Below are 17,463 nucleotides of genomic sequence, written 5' to 3'. Positions count from 1 at the left end.
ACATTTTTTTCTTAAAAATTCTGGAAATTGGAACAAAAGTAAAAAACAAAAAGTGAAGAGGAACAAAAACAATCATGAACATGTGTATTAAAAATTAAAAAAATTTTTTTAATAAAGTAATAAAAAAGAATGAAAAAAATTTAATAAAATGTAAAAAAAAAAAAAATTAAAAAAAAATCAGAAAAAGAAAAAAAAAAATAAAATCATAAAACTAGAAGGTAAACATTAAAGATTGTGGCCAGAACAGAATGCAAGAAAAAATTCTGTATAGGCATTAAAAAATATTGTTTGATGTTAAAATCCAGTTAGTATAATGCATGTAAACTTGAGAAAAAAACACTTGAAATGTGTCAACATTATGTGAATAAATGAAATCAAAACAACATGACTGAATTTGATCTGATCTCATGGCATTTCACATTGAGATGATGACACATTTCAAGTTTACATGCGTAATACTAAACAGACTTTAATTCCAAATGATTCATTTATTAATATTTAACGAAAACAAAATCATTTTTACTTTTATACATTTTTTATAAAGAATTTTTTTCACATTCTGCTCTGGTTGCGATCTTGTAAGAAAAAAAGAAAAGAAAAAAGAAAACCCCAGAAATTATGATAATTTTATTTGGACTATTATTCTGATCTTGATTGTGTCCACGTTTCGGCTGATGTAACTTTTGATTTGTTTCAAGTGGATCTTTTTGAATTTAGAAATCTATATGGAATTTGGAATTCATGAGAGTAGATTGTTCTTATTCTATCAGCCATGACCGAGTAGAAGTGTTAATTTATGTTATATGGATTATTCGAACTACTATTCTCATCTTGAGTTTCTCACAATGTTTCAGTCAATGCTAAGTTAACTGTCTTCAGGTGTATCATGTTGAACTCTGGAATGTTTCTGTCGAACTCGAAAATCTGCATGGAATTTCAAAGAAAAACTTTTATTTAATTCATGAGAGTACCATGCTCTTGTTCTGTTTTGCAAGTACTGGATAAATTTGCATAACGGATAAAGTACTTGGTAAAATTCAGTTGTGACACTCTTGAAAGTTAAAAGGTTCAATCCTCAGCACCAGTGATACTCAGATTAACATTGCAAATTACTTAAGTCTTCTAATCGATCATGGCTAACAGAACAAGAACATGCTACCTCACCTCTGGATTAAATAAATGGCTCCGTTCTAAATTCTGTGCAGATTTACAAGTTTGACAAGATGCAACTAAACAATGTCACAGATTACATCGACTGAAACAATGTGTGAATAACAATACGAGAACAGTAGTTGGAACATTCCAAATAATCCTCATTTCAGATATTCAGAAATATAGAAATGTTGATTATCATATCATTATTAGTTATTGTCTGTAGTAACATAGGTAGAAATGTTTTGAAAAAAATACCAACATGAGAATAGTAGTCTGAATAATCCAAATTATCAATACTCCTCTAAAAAGATTTGAAACAATGGTCATATAAAGAAATTTTTTAGAAATGTAAAGTATTGAAGAAAAAGAAATCAAATGAAAATCAAATCCAAGTAATTTTTCAAAAAGTTATAAAAATACAATTTAAAATAAATATGAAGAAAAGGCAATCTTTCTTTATAAATAATGTTTTCTATCTAGGAAAAAAAAATAAAGATGAAAAATTTTAAATGAATGTCATTTAATTGTCCAAAAAAAATTGAAAGAAAAAACCCCAAAAAATTGAAAAAAAAAAAATAAATAAATAAAAAAAAATATACAGGTTGGTTGGTTTGCAGTGAGAGAAATTACAAGAAGGTGAGTGAAAGATTATTATCAAGGAGAAAAAGGTTCGAAAGACAATTTTCCATCCATTCATCAAATTGTCTGAAAGGAAAAAAAAATATAGTAAAAAGGAACGACTCGTATACATGTCTTACTAGTTTTATAAGCAATCAAATTTGAAAAAGGCATTTGTAGTTAAAAAACTGTCATTTTTTAAATTTTTTATTTCTTACTGCTTCAAAGTTATAAAGTATGAGGAGACACAAGAAGAGACAAAGAAAAAAATGGAAGAATCCAAATGGAATCGCTCTAATTATTTACAAGGTTTCAACATTACACCAAAACATGCTTGAAGGACAAGGGAGATAATTAAAAAAATTTAATAAGATGTAGTTTCCTTAAAGCATTGTGTGAGTTATGTGTAGAGAAAGGAGGCGGGGTGTAGAAGGCTATCATGTTGCAAGTGATAATTTCAGGAGTGAAAAGTGAACCTTGGGTTTACTTTCAACAGCCTCATAACTCTCGCTTTCCTTATTTTGTCTTTTAGTTCTCACGTTCCATGAGCGAGGTTTCTGACAAAGGGTGAGAAATTACTGTTTTTTGGGTTAGAATTTATCCATATAACTGTGGGGAGATGAAAGTGAACCTTAGGTTTACTTTCGGCAGCATCATGACTCTTGCTTCCTATACTTTGTTCTTTAGTCCTCACATTCCATCAATGATGTTTCTGACAAATGAGAAAGAATTGCTGTTTTCAGGGTTGGAATCTACCTAACATTTATTGCTGGTTAGTTTTTTTTTACAGCTTGAAGTAATATTTTCTTTTAGCTCCTTACATCAGGTTGCTTCATGCCTATGGCGACTGAAAAGGGAAGATGCAGTTTATCCTGATGCACTTGCTGCAAATGTAACATGTCAAATTTCTGAGCAAACAATGATGTTCTTTGTTTTAGTTGTTAATTGCTTTGATTATCCGAGCTACAAATGAAGAAAAGGAACATCTCTACGACTGCTACATTATAACTAAAGAGGATGTCCTGATATGACATTCATCTTGTACAACTTGAGCCAGCTTTCTCGGTCAGAGAAAGTTTCTAGGGAATATCAAATTCACAAAATAGTCCCCAGTTGCATGTATATCCTGGTCAGGAAAAATAATAATGTTAGTTTGTTTTTGGCACCATCCTTGCACATACAGTGTCTAATAATCCCACAAGATCAGTCATCTGGTATTGACTATGTTGCTTAATTTCAGTGATTTAATGAGACTATGCTGAAGATATTGTTATCCAACAAGTCATACAGGTCACCGACAGAGACAACTAGCTGTTTTTAGTAAAAAATAAATAAATAAATAAATAAATGAATGAAGTATTAAAACAGGTAAGTTATAGCAAATTTAATGCAACATATGAAACGCAGAAAAAAAAAAAAAACCCTAAAAATTCTTTTTTAAATTCAGAATCACGCTAAGGGAGATAACTCCACATTTTACAATGTTTTATTATTTTTTTTGTTAAGGTCAAAATTTTCAATGAAAGAACAGGGTTGGCAAATTGCAATAACCTGTAGATAAAAAGAAAGTGAAGAAAAACATGGTGCTTGCGCATTATAACTGGATATTAAAAGCCTGCATTTTTAGTAAAAATACTATTATATGAATACGTGCCATGTCGAAATTAGTAAAAATATCAAAAATTACTGAAAAATGATTAAGTAGATTTACTAGAACTATTTTTTTTTACAAAATGATAAATCACTGATCGGCCATTTTCTAATTTGAAATAGCGAAAGTTAAATGAAAACAAGGGAGATAAGTCAGTTTGCAATACGACATTGGACGCAATAGACTAAAGTCAAGAAAACAGCATTATTTGATAAATTTTATTTTTTCTTGATCATATTTTCTAATTTTTATTTTTACTTATTTCAACATGACATGTAATTACGTAATAGCATTTTCACTTAAAACATGATTTTATAATGAAAAATAGGAGGGATGAATCAAAGTTAGTATGTCGGTAATAATCTGTAGATATTGTCGGTAATCAAGAATGATAAATGTTAGAATTATTTCCTTTTACATGATTCTAGATTTGTTTATATCAGCCATTTTTTTTTTTTTTTTTTTTTTTTTTTTTTTAGGGAGGGAAACAACTTATTTATTCCAGGTTTCATGCATACACTTAAACTTGCTATAACTTATTGATAATGTTTGTTATTTCGGTGCTTTTATATTTACAACCGAAATTCAAAATATTGAATTTCAAGTAAAACAAATAGTACATATGTAATTCTTATGTCACAAATAGTAGCATATTAAAAAATTACAGAAAACAAGGTAGAAAAATAATTATTAATGAAAAACAGTTTTTAATAAAGTTTAAATGCAGAATAAAATTTGTCCGACATTTTGAATTATGTTCAGCATATAATGTAAGGAACAGAACTTAATTATGAACCTTGCCAACTTTTTTTTTTTTTTTATAATTAATATAGTGATTTCGGTTCATTTCAATTTTTTTTTTTTTTTTTTATTAATAATTATTTTTCTGTTATCATTTTTCATAATTTCTGGATATGTTACTATTTGCAATATGACAATTACATAGATACCATTTGTTTTACTTGAAATTCAATACTTTGATTCGTTTGTTTAATATAGAAGCACTGTTATTTTGAATGACGAAAACATGATTTTCTTAAAAAAAAAAAAAAAAAAAAAAAAAAAAAGTTGTCTTGGAGTAATGCCGAAACCAATTTTGTCATAAATAATTTTAGTGATTGCAGTAAGAGTCTGCCAAAATAATAAATCAAGATTGGATAAAAACATGAATGGTGGTGAATGAAGAAATCAGCAAAAAAGGGGGGGGGACATTTATTAAAGGTTTATACCAGTCTCACAGCAAACTTGGCGTCTGACGGAAGTTCCTTTCTTTCATGCATTTTCTCCCCCCCCCCAACACAAAATGGAGTGGTAGCATGGGATGAGGAATCGAGAAAAAAAAAAAAAAAAAAAGTTGGGTTGAAGGAGGGAAGAATATATTTTTTTTTATAATATAGGATTCTTGCTTTGGAATGTGATTTAATCCTTTTTTTGTTGTTGTTGTTAAATGAATTTTTTTTTTTCTTTTTAAATTATATAATAAATTTTTTAAAGAAAAATTTTGTCAAAAAATTAAAAAAATTTAATATGTTAAATTAAAAAAATAAAATCCGAATTCTGTCCAAAATGAAAAATATATTTACACTATAAACAATTTTGAGTTTAATTGAAATAAAATAAGATTCCCGTTAAATAAAATAAATGTGCGCAAATTCTTCATGAGCTTTAAACAGTCTCTAACCGCTTAAGAAAGAACTCCTCATTCATACTTCCATTTAGTTAGGTTTCTTCATATCTACCTTCCACTCAAGATTAGGTGGGAAGAATAAGCAAGCACACAATGTGATACACTTTGACCCCTTATAAATTGCCTGAACAATCCCGTCAGCATCCCCTGATGAATGCATTGAAGTCAGTTAGGTATAATCTAACTCATTCTCAAAATATAAGAGCCAAATACACAGGGTACAAAACCATCTTTGAAATCTAGTAGGAGATGACTTCTCCTTGCTTCCTCTTTCACACAAAAGAAATGTAGCAAGTTTATCTCTGCTCTATTGTTATTTCATGACAGGTGCTCGACTGAACTTTAATCTATGCCCCCCACCCCATAATCATTTGCAGCAAAAACTTGCCTAGCTAAAACCATTGTCAACAATTTCCATTACTCTCTATTTCATACCTAAATTAAATGAAAAGTCCATGAACAAAGTTTTTTCTAGATTTACCCATCTGTGGAACAATATCACATGGCTGCTTCCCAACTGACTATAGCTGTGTCGTTTTTAAGTCCAACCTAAACAAGTTCTTGTTGAGTAATCGTAAATAATCAATTTCTACTATTACTAATTATCAGTTTTCACTTATTAAGCCTTGTCCTCGAGTAGCCTCTGGACCTTGATAAGTCGCAACTCTCTTATAAAAAGAGGGATGGCAACACCTGGAAGGATGGACCTTCTAGATATGAACAGGACGTATATAATAGCCTGATCGAAAATAGACCCAGTTTCTAGCAAACTGATTGTCGATAACGGATCCCTGAGAAGTTAGGTGAAAGAAAGAAAGCAGCTTTCTTTGCCTGCAGTCATATTTCTTTGCTGTCCTGCTTTTGGTTACAATATAAGCTGTTTACACGAATTGTGAACGATAATTTTTTATACTTATGTAGTATGACTGCTATTGTTGGAATCGTCTGGGCGGCTTACATAAAACACTGAAAAGTGCTAAAACGTTGAGCGCCTTATTCCTAATGCAAAAACCCATAAAGAGAATATTTCTTTGGTTTATTATATAAAATAAATATAAATATTTATCTTGATTTGAAGAAAAAAAAAAAAAAAAAAAAAAAAAAATTTGGTTTCCAATCAAAAAATAAAAATGAAACTTACGCGTACAATATTTTTTTTCTTGATTTGAATTTTCTACAAATTTCATAAAAATTTGTCTAATAATTGTTCAAGAATAGTTTTCATTTCCAATTAATTTTTTATTGAATTGTACTGACAAAAATAATATATTTTATTGACAAAAATTGGCTAGCATTTGCACACACACAAAAAAAAAAAAAAAAAAAAAAAAAAATCTACCTTTCATTAAGATTTTCTTTTTAGCATTTTCTGTAAACTGCCTGGATGATTTAGTCCTTGTACTGCATAAGTAGTTAATTTTCAACTGTTAATTTTATACATATTTTAGTGCTGATGTATTTGAACAGAAACAAACTTACTACCTTAAAAAAATTTAAGTTACATGATATTATTGTAGACGGTGTAAACTTAAAAGACGTTACCTCTTCTGGAATTACCATGGGCTTTAACAATAGATTAAAAAAAAAAAGAATAAAAAGTGTTTGAGTAGGATCAATAAAATTACAAATTTACAAAAACAAATGAATAAAATAAAAAAAATTAAAAATTTTTTTTTCTAAATTTAATAACACAATTTAATAGAAAAGATATGCATCTTTTCTGCCTGAAAAAATTCAAAAATGCAATTAAAGATACTTCTACACAAAACGAGCTAAATCAAAGTTCTATTTATGTAAATTCATTAAAAAAAAAAGTTATTTTATTATACAAACTAAATCAAGTAAAGTCAGAATTAATTAAAAGACTTAAAAAAAGTAATATTTTCATTTTCTTTTCTAATTTTGAATTTAATTGTTTTCCGTTCTTTTTAAAATCTATTGCTAACAGGAGATAGCAATTTCAGATGAGGCAACATTTTCCAAGTTTACACCGTCTAAAAAAATATCATGTGACCTAAATTTTCCATAGTCAAATACACTGGTATCCATATTTTCTTTTTAATTTCCATTATTAATCTTATTTTCATAGAGAAAAAAAAAAAAAAGACAATATTCCAGTTTTTTTTTTTTTTTACAGAAATAATTGCTTATGAGCAATTTTGAACTTCCATGTTTGTGGAAGAGACATACATATAGTCTATACTGTCTGCTCTTTTTGACTTTGATTTCTGTTTGCAGATGGGACGATGGTAACAAGGAAGATATGGTCTCTTTTAATTAACGATTATCTTCCTTCCAGATAAGGTGAAATTTCCCCCTTTCCTTATGTTAAGAATGACTTTCTTGTCCACTTGATCATGCCTAATTATTTAGCTAAATGGACAGCAGAAACCAGAAGTTAAAAAAATGTAGACTATCTTGACTATTGCCGGAGTTATGTCCCTTAGAGATCTCTATTACATGGGTTAGGAGTAAAATACTTTATCAACATCCTTTGTGCATATTTACATAAAAAAAAAAGATGAAAATGAGATCAAAAAGGGAAAGAAAGTAAAATAACAATGTCTAATTATCCAGCCAAACAGACAGCAGAAACCGGAAGTCAAAAGAAGTGGACAATCTTGAGTATAATAGAGTTCTCTTTGGAATGCAAAACACCAACAGGATGATAATAGAAAAGATCTGAAAGGAATCAAAAGAATCAGGATTTGACTACAAGGTGATATCAGAGGGAAAAAATACACGATCTACAATCTGATATTGTTAGAACACCAAAGATTTTCACTGAAGATGATATTCCATTTCACTTCTTCTTCCTGAGTTATTAGTAGAGTTATTATAATAATTGGTCATTTGGTGTATATCGGCATGTTGAGATTTTGGTTTTAGCAACCACTCAGAGCAAATTTATTATTTGATTGATAAAATATTTACAATTTCAGAGGGTATTAGTGTGCGTGTGTTTTTCACCACTCACTTCACTATGCTAATGAAACTTTTACTTCATATCATCAAAAGTAGTAAATACATATGCTTTGGAGAAGTTTCAAAGACTAAAACTTCAAATTTTTATCTGTTTAATTTTGTTAATTTTTATTGTATACTTTTCAATAATTTCTTATACTTTATATTAATAAATCGCTTCACAATGGAAATAGTTAATAAAAGTGAAGGAACTGATTTGCCTTGTCACTGCTTCCGGTAGCGCTATGGCGAGAATTAGGAAGTGCATTAGCTGACTATTACCAATTAGTTTCTGACAAACTGAGACACAAAAGGGAGATAACTAATATGACATGCAATCATCTTTTTCAATAAATTTTTCAACTACAATTCATACATTATTTTTCTTTATAAAATATTCTCTTGGTGTTACAGAACTGACATGAGCTCAAACACCATGTCAAGTCGTTAGTCTGCACCAATATGCACTTCTATAAAATATAGTGATTAAACACTATGGAAGAACATAAGAATATTGGGAAACATCGACAGAGACTGTGAGCTCAAGATGAATACTTAGAATGTGAACGAAGAAGTTGAACCAAAGAAACATTTTTTTTTAATATTATTTAAAAAAAAAAAAAAAAAAAAAAAAAAATTAGACTAGAAAGATAAAGGGTTTGAGTTAGGATTGAATTGTTAAGATTCGAGTTTGGGCTAGAATTGAATTGGCAGGTGGAGAAAAAGGACTGTTTTAAACGAATTGTTTTCCTAAAAACCATTTAAAGGAATGTGAAGAGAGAATGAGGAGAAGGAAGGAAGGGTACAAGGTAAATGGGTTCAAATCTCCAACACTTCCGACAAAACAACATTTCTACAGGTCGGGTCAGGTCGTCTTCTTGTTTATATCTACAATGATTTTTTGTTTTTAAATTAGTCCTCCTCAATTCACAAATGTTGACAAAACGACAGCCAAAAGTCTCCATTTTTTTTTTTTTTGACAATCGTCACCATTTTTTTTTTTTTATATCGTTGTCGTTGTTTCTTTTCTGTTCTTTAATAAGATTGAGGTGCGAAGCATTGAGCGAGGTTTGGGGTTCAACAATTTTGTTGCTTTTGGTCAGATTCACAAATCACTTTTTCATATAATTTTTTTCCAATTGAATATGTGCGTGTGTCTTCAAATATCAAAACAAGTAACTTGTTATCGTGCTGTGCTTACAGTTAAAGAGTGGCCGGGATTTTGGACCATGTTTCTCTTCAGCACCCCAAGTTAGTAGACAAATTAAAAAGTTAAAATTTTGTTTAGCATTAGTTACCCATGTTCCGTTATGCAGGTACAACACTGATTTTCCAGTGTTTGATGGTCTGACACCTTTTAATTTGAGTAAAATCTAAAAATGGAAATTGATAATCCCAAACTAGTTTACTTGGCAGTCAACCATGGCTTTCAATCAATTTTTTTTTTATACTGCACCTGCTAGTGGTAGTCTCCCTTTATTTTAAGATTTTATCCTAAAGGTTTTTGATGAATCATTATTATTAAGGTAAAATCAGATGGTTTCTGGAAGTAAAGATGTCAGAAAATTGATGTTAGAATGAAACGGTAAAAATGTAATTTAAAATCAAATATTTATCATTAGTTACAGCAATGAAATATAAGGTTTAAAAATAAAACTAAAAGAATCGTTTTTGGAATCAGAAATTAGGCCCAAATCTTTCCAATTCTGATACTAAGTCAGATATCAAAAAGTTTTGATTTTATAGATTCCTGATTCAATTTAATCATCTCAACACTAATTCCTATATTTTCTAGCAATTGATGGCCCAGGACCATTTTTAATCCAAACAAAATCATAAAAAGGAACTTGATAATCCCGTTGTTGCCAGACTAGTTTACTGGGAGGCTAATAAATGGCTCTTTTTTGTACTATGCCATCAGTTTCTTTAAACTGCACCTGCTGGTGGTAGCCTCTCATTTTTGAGATCTTATATTATTTAACCTTAGTTATAGCTTCAAACAAATTCAAATGGCAGCAAATAAGCACTAATCTATTTCCAACAAAGAAAAAGTTTAGCTGCTTTTAATGTTTGCTTAAATTTCTCGAAGTCTCTCAAATTTAACTGGTTCTATCAGATCAGGCTGTCTGGAGATACTGGCTTTGTGACATAAAATGCACCAAAGATTGATGTTATTGCCCCCCCCCCCAAAAAAAAACTCAATCATATTTCGCTAAGTTAAAAACAACCATTGTTTTCTTGAAAAATAAAGACGTTTTCCAAAATTAAAACTCAAAAAGGGTTGATATGCCAATTAAGCAGTTTATGCAGAACTGGGAGATGGGAGAGAAGGGGATATAAAAAAAATTACAGAGAAACACTTTTTTTTTAATGCTTCTTTTTTCTTAGCCAAGACCCCAGATAAACCTGGGTAGCTCTGCTAGTTTATAAAGGAAAGTCGTATTTCAATCTTTCATTGATTTAGTATCGCCTAAAACTGGTTTTGGTAAAACAAAAATATTTTGATATTCATTCGTTTCTAAATGAAAAATACTTTATAGTTCTGAATTTTCAAGATGAAGGCTGATTGTAATAACACTCAAGATGAGAACAATAGTCCAATCCAAACAAGTCATACAAAAAATACTTCCTTACTGAAGTTGTTTAAAAAAAGACACTGAAACTAGGTCAAACAACAGACTGCAGATGAATATCCTTTTCCTTCTCTCATTACATTAAATGAGTTGCCGAAAAATAAGGAAGAGAGCGGTGCAGTTGGGGGAGGGTATATTAAAAAAGTAATGTGACTAAGGATGCCCTATTTATTTCTCTTCCACCAGAAATGTGACACTATGGTCGGAAAGTGGGATTGAAAGGTCAGCGGTCCAGAGGAGGAGGAATTTGACCCTGTAAAAGGTGCCTGTGCAGCCGCGTTGGCATTGCCTGGCAAAGGTGCCTCGTGCGATTAGCAATAAACTAACCCCTTCTCAAAGAGAGAAGGTAAATCCTGGATGAGTGAACCTCCTAGAACTGCACAAAACCAGCATCACACTGCAATCAACAGTATAGAGTGAGAAAGAAAAAAATTTAAAGTTTTCTATTTTCTTATTTATCTCCTGGGCAATGCTACGCAACCCTGCTAATTCAAAGTGAAACATTTTTGCAATGGTATTTAAGGAAAATGAAGTATGTTTTTTCTTTTTCTTTTTTTTTTTTCAAAAACTTATTTTGGGGAAACATGTGGTCGAACTAATATTCTGAAGCCGTTAAAATTAAAATCAAAAGCAAGAAATAATCAAATCCTCATTTCCTGTGAAATCATGGCAATGGAATACAAAGAAACCAGTTGATCTTTAAAAAATAATTTTTTTTTCCACTAGCTCTCCCGACTTGGCATCACCCATTAATGTTCTTTTCTAGATTTAAAGTTAAACAGTTATTTTCCCTAAGATATTGAGATTTTGTTTTTAGTTTTGCTTGGTTATTAAAATATTAATCAAACAAAATTGTTAGAAAACTATAATTATTTGTTATTGCATTTTGAAACAAAACAAATGTGATTGTCAAGATATGATTGCAAAGAGCATTCAGGAATAAGTGGACAACTTCAGTAACTATTCGACAATAGAGAACCTCACTGCAACCAGTGACAATCGTCCAAGCCATTCAAGATCTCCAAAGCAGTGTATAGCTGAGCTGATGAATCGTGCGAGACAGTCGATTCAACAGAATTGTGCACAAGAATATGCAAACCCCAAACTCATCACTTATAGTAAAGTTTTAGCAAGATGGAACAAGCTTTCACATCTCAAACCTGTCATACCAAAATTGGTTGAAAGAGAAATTTAGAAGCCATGTGATCAGTTTCCAAACTGATTTCGTGTGAAGACAGCTCAGACCATAACCCTTTATTTCTATGGGGCTACCTTAAAGACAGACCTGTGCATGGATGTCCAAAGCCATTACAGAACTGAAGGAAGCTATCAGGAAGGAGGTTAGAGCTATACCTCAGTATGTCATAGAAAAACTTGTGATGCACCTCAAAAAATGCTCAGAGTTGGAAATCATTTCAAACAAGGAAGTATGAAGGGAACATTAAATTCACAAGTAGTCCCTGGTCTGGAAAGATGACAATAGAGTTTTTGCAGGGAGGAGTCGATGTTCTGGTGCTTCCAAATGGTCACCCATCTAATACTAACTAGGTTTACTGTTGCTTAATTTCGGTGATCTAACTAGAAATGGTGTGTCAACTTATGCTGTGTATAATAATAATAATAATGGATAGTAATCACAAGACTCGTGTTTTGATATGTTTTTAACACAATATAAATATATTGCTAAAGTTTCATTCTACTCACACAGAAAGTTAAGACATGGCTCATTGAAAAGTTGGGACTCCATTTTTTTTTTTTTTTAGGGATGGGGCGAGTCACCCTGTAAAGCTATTACTAATTTGTTGGAATTGGAATCGTTTAAACTTGACATCTACCTCTAGTGGATGTGTCTCTTTAAACAATAAAATTTACACCCTTTTTGAATACCATAATTATTTGGAGTGCTAAATGGAAACATGGTCTAGAATAATTCATTTTTATTCTTTTCTTTTTTCTGTAAAAGAAAACGGTCATGGGTAGGGGAATGGAATCAGGCAGGATTTCTGAAAAATTACACGGGAGGAGATCGCAGAGCAACATATGACTAATTGTTTTAAAAAAATTTTTTTTTTTTTTTTTTAAATTTCTGCGAGCATGCACGCACACACACATACATACATATTATCTGCAAATTTTATTTTCAGTAAGATTGTAGGTTTGTTCAGAAGTGATCTAGATATGTGTTGATGTATATATAAGTTTTTTGTATCTGTTTATTCAATGTTTTTTGTTAATGTTTTCGTGCATATTTTGTGTGTTTATCTATGCAGCATAAAAATTCTGTGTTGGTGTTTCCCACTTATACTAATTTTGTCAAAGATCCTCGCTTAATAACGAACATGTTATTCTACTTAGTTATAATACATTAGCTCTGTTTGATATTAAGGGTTATCTATTGAACTTAACTTTATCTGTAATATTTATTTGTATCCTTGGTATCTGAAGCTTTCATTTTGTTTTTAAATTAATGTTTTATGATTTCCTAAAGTTACAAGTTATTGAACTTTTTATACTATATATTATAATTCATACTGTTTTTTTTTCCTGACATTATTGTTTCTATAAGTAATATCAATAAATACAATTTCGTCCACAGGGCTGGGAATAAACAAAGAAAACTACAAATTGAAAATTTATTATGAATATATGGTCAGAGTTAACTTGTAACTTAACATATCTTCATGCCAGGTTGTTCTGACAAACCTCTGTATAGAGAGACCTTAGATCTTCGAGCATGTTGTCTAATTATTCAAATGTGTGTGTACATTTTATAATATGTGTGTTTGTGATTGAGTATGTGTGTCAATTGTTCTTTTACTGTTATACATATCTTCGCATAACCATACAACCGTAATGTCAAACCATTAAAAAGAAACAAAAAACAAACATAAGTAAATATACGCATTTTGTAGATATGTAAATACATAACGATGAAAATTGGAGAAAAAGAAAAACGTTTTTTTTCTCACAAAGTTTTTTGTTGATTTTCACCAGATTGATTGCAGCTGCTGCTGCTGTTCAAAAAACAGTTAACAGAAATAACGCTAAAAAAATATTCATCAACAAACGATTGTTGTAATCAAATGATAACATAGTTTGTACTTATTTTTTGTACAATCAGGTTCCGCTCCATTTTATTATAGTTTTTAAATTTTTTATAGATAACAATTCTTGGTGCTCCTTTGCAATTACACTGCCTAAAAAAAAAAAAAAAAAAAATTATTTGCCTTATTATTCTTTAAAAAGTTAAATTTTTAGAGAGGGTATTAAATAGGTGAGTACTTTAGCTAATATAAATATTAGTTGAAATATTTGTTCAGATGGATTTGGCCTTGTGACCTTCTGTCTAGAATATATCCTGTTTGCACTATGTGTAGATAGAATATCACAAGGTTCTTGTTCAGAATTCCCCCTACATTAAAAAAGCAATTTACCAGAGCATTTATTGAATTTCCATTATATATATATATTATAGGAAGAACGTCTTAGGGAAATAAATGTTTAATTCATAATCATCTTAGTTTTTCACTTCAAATAATTTACTAATTACAAAATAAATCCTAAAATTTCAGGAAATAATGAAAAAAATTTTTTAAAAATGCTCAAACATGAAATGCAGATGAACTTAAAACATCCAAATATCATAATCCTGTGTGTTACTGAAGTCTAATACAATAGTAAGCAACATGGCTGACATCTGTATTATTCATGTATCAAGAAAAACTTGAAAAGTTATTGAATTAAATTCCTTTAAACTTATAATGTAAAAAAAAAAAAAAAAAAAAAAAAAAAAAAAAGCAAAAGAAAATTTATACATTTCAAAATATACAAAATTGATAGTCATATTTTATGTATAAATAATATTTTTTTAAAGAAACTTATGGTTTCGAAAAAAGTAAACATTTAAAAAAAATTTTAATTCCAAATTGACTGAATTTATTTGGAAATATTAATAAAATCAATAGTTCATTTTACATATATTAACTAAAAAATAATTTAATTCAGTAAATGTTTGAGTAATTAATGCTTCCTTTTGTATTAGTTCATTAATTTAATCTAAAATGTTTCCCTGAAAATCGTTAAAATTTTGGATTGTCTCCCCTTTTCCTATGTACAACTCTTCCAAAATTGGAAAGAAATCAGTAGTAATCTCAAGTGCACATAAAATGCAGAGATATTTAAAGAGTTTACAAATGTTAGAATACCCAACTCCAAAAATAATTTTTTTTTTAAAATGGGATGGCAAATTTTCTTTTAATGGTGGTGTGATCGTAATGGAGCATCCAATTGACTGACAACATTTCAAGGTTTTCATTCGGCAGCGTAAGAAATTTGGCAATCCTGCCTCACAATATGTAGATTTCCATTTCTTTTGCAGCAAACTCCAAATATCAAATAAACACCAATATTATTTACATTTTTTTTTCTTTGAACAACGGTTATCCATGCAACAACAATGATATTTATAGTTCTGTTTCAGCTGATTAACCTTCCAGACTTCTTCAGGTATATTGTCCATTTATGGTGATGATTTTTTTCTCTGTATTTAAATACAAGAAATTAGGGATAGCTTATGTGTGAAAGGAGGAGGTTGATCACCGGCCAATTTGGTATGAAATAACAATTTATAGAGCAACAACTATGGAGAATAAAATGTATAAAGAGTCTGCTCATGTGCTAGGATTGATCCAACATAATCAGGTGACCTAGCATAGATAATTAATCAAATATGGAGGTACAAGCACATATTCACCCAGATAAACGACTTTCTGCTTTGAAAGTGGCCCACACTAAACGGTGTAGACTAAACTAAAGACAAAAAGAATTTGTTTTCGGCAATATCATCTACTGGATCTGTGTTTATTACGAAATTCAATTACTTTTTTTTTTTTTTTTTTTTTAGACAAATGCACATTTCTTTTCCATTACATTTATTTAATTTAATTATATTTAATTATAAAAAAAAATAATATTTTGGGGCAATGTTAAATAACTATCAATTTTCTTTTCCATTTATTTATTATATATATTTAAAAAAAAAAAAAACAACTTTCAATATTATTTCCGTAAGTAAACGTTTCAATGAAAATAATCAGTTTTCAAATATGTGTATTTCTGTAAATATATTTAAAAAAATATTTGTAACAAAATTTTTTTAAATAAACATTGAATTTATATATAAAAAAAAATCTTCTGTAAAACATATTTCAATGAAAAAAAAAAAAAAAAAATTTCTTATGTGTTGACTAACATTTTTTTTTTTGATCTTTAGATTAGGTTTTGCTGTTTAGTGCGGATGACTTTCAAAGCAGGAAGTTGTTTGTGTAAATATGTACTTGTACCAAAATGGAAATTGTTCATAAAACAGATTAAAACAAATTGTAATTGCAGCATATTACAAGTATACGTATGCCCTGCTCGACACAACCACGTACTTCATACCAGACATGAGTGTTCAATAATTTAATGAGAACTGGTCAAAATTATAAATTCATCAGATTTAAGTACATAAAACAGCAATACACATGTATAAATACGAAGAAAAAAACAACATAAAAAAACGTTATCTGAACCATATGAAGAAGGCTGGATGGTGCATTGGCCAAAACATGGCATAAATATAAACGTTTGTGAGTATAATAACCCAAAGAAAAAAAAAAAAGTATGTAAACGATTAAATCCTTGTTCCAAAGATAACAAAAACAAAAATTATTTAACAAGGTTCTCCACGGTATTCTTGTGTCGTCATGAAATCTTGGTCATAAATGTCAATGAGGACCAAACAATACAATATTATTGAAACACAAATGATAACAATATTTTTAAAAACATTAGAGCTTTTATAATTATAATAATAACAAAAAATATTCATGATTGTATTCATAGTACAGTTTTCGGTTGGTCTGTTGTTGTTGCTGCTGCTGTTGTTGTTGTTGCTACTGTTGTTATTGTTGTTGTTACCACTGCTGGTGTTGTTGCTGCCGCTGCTGATTGTTGCTGTTCAGTTTGCGTTATTGTTGTCATTGCAATGTCTTCCAAGCTAGCTGACTGCTGATTTGGACATAATGCGGCCCTGAAACCCCCCGTAATATAAAACCTGTGCGAATATTGATAAATCAACAGATATTTGCAATACACCGCATATCCAGAATTGGGCTGGAGCTGCTCGCAAGATGAAGTAGACTGTTTTGAAGACGTCACCCATTGTCCAAAACCCAACCATCTTTTTACTAAAAAAGAAAAAGAAAAGTAAATCATTAGTTTGCTAATGTATACTGTTATATAATGAATAAGCGTATGATGGCGGGAAAGAAGCAGACAAACAATTATTTAATTTTAAGTGATTGATTACTCAATCGTTTATTTTAAAAACAAACTTAAGAAAAGCAAAATAAAATAAAATGTTCTTCAGTTCAAACAGTTTGTCCCTGCTGTTAAGATTATTCATTTCAGCATAGTCTTTATTGGCGATTTGCGTCCTTCTTTGTTGATAAAACATATCAATAATTGTTATTCCTTGTGGTGTTGTTTTTTATAACAATATCGAAGGACAAGAGTTTGTTTTTCAATAAGAAAAGTCTAAGGTGAGCAACACAGCAGATTTGTCGTCTCCTTGTTATTAAAATGTTGTTCCTCTCACGTTTAGGTAGGGGCGGTTATTCTTTGTGGTGTTTTGATAACAATATCAAAGAATAAGAGCTTATTTTTCCATGAATATGTTCAAGGAAAATAACTTAGCATAAATAATAATTTTG

The 17,463-nt window shown here is 29.8% G+C and overlaps 1 protein-coding gene across 5 annotated transcripts in view; it reads right to left on the bottom strand.

The window, feature by feature from the left end:
* Positions 1-612: 612 nt before the first annotated feature.
* LOC145286068 (solute carrier family 66 member 2-like) overlaps positions 613-17,463 on the bottom strand; it is a 216,274-nt gene continuing 199,423 nt past the window's right edge. For all 5 annotated transcript variants that reach the window (XM_080134945.1, XM_080134857.1, XM_080135094.1 and 2 more), the window contains one exon: positions 613-16,938. In XM_080134945.1, the coding sequence (XP_079991071.1) occupies positions 16,749-16,938 (190 nt within the window). In that variant the 3' untranslated portion in view covers positions 613-16,748. The remainder of the gene's footprint in view (positions 16,939-17,463) is intronic.

Source organism: Euprymna scolopes, chromosome 1 (genome assembly GCF_053919585.1).
Source record: "Euprymna scolopes isolate OS-2025 chromosome 1, ASM5391958v1, whole genome shotgun sequence".
NCBI classification, from domain to species: Eukaryota; Metazoa; Mollusca; class Cephalopoda; order Sepiida; family Sepiolidae; genus Euprymna; species Euprymna scolopes.
Note: the sequence above shows the minus strand (reverse complement) of the source record. Positions and strands in the feature narration are given on the sequence as shown.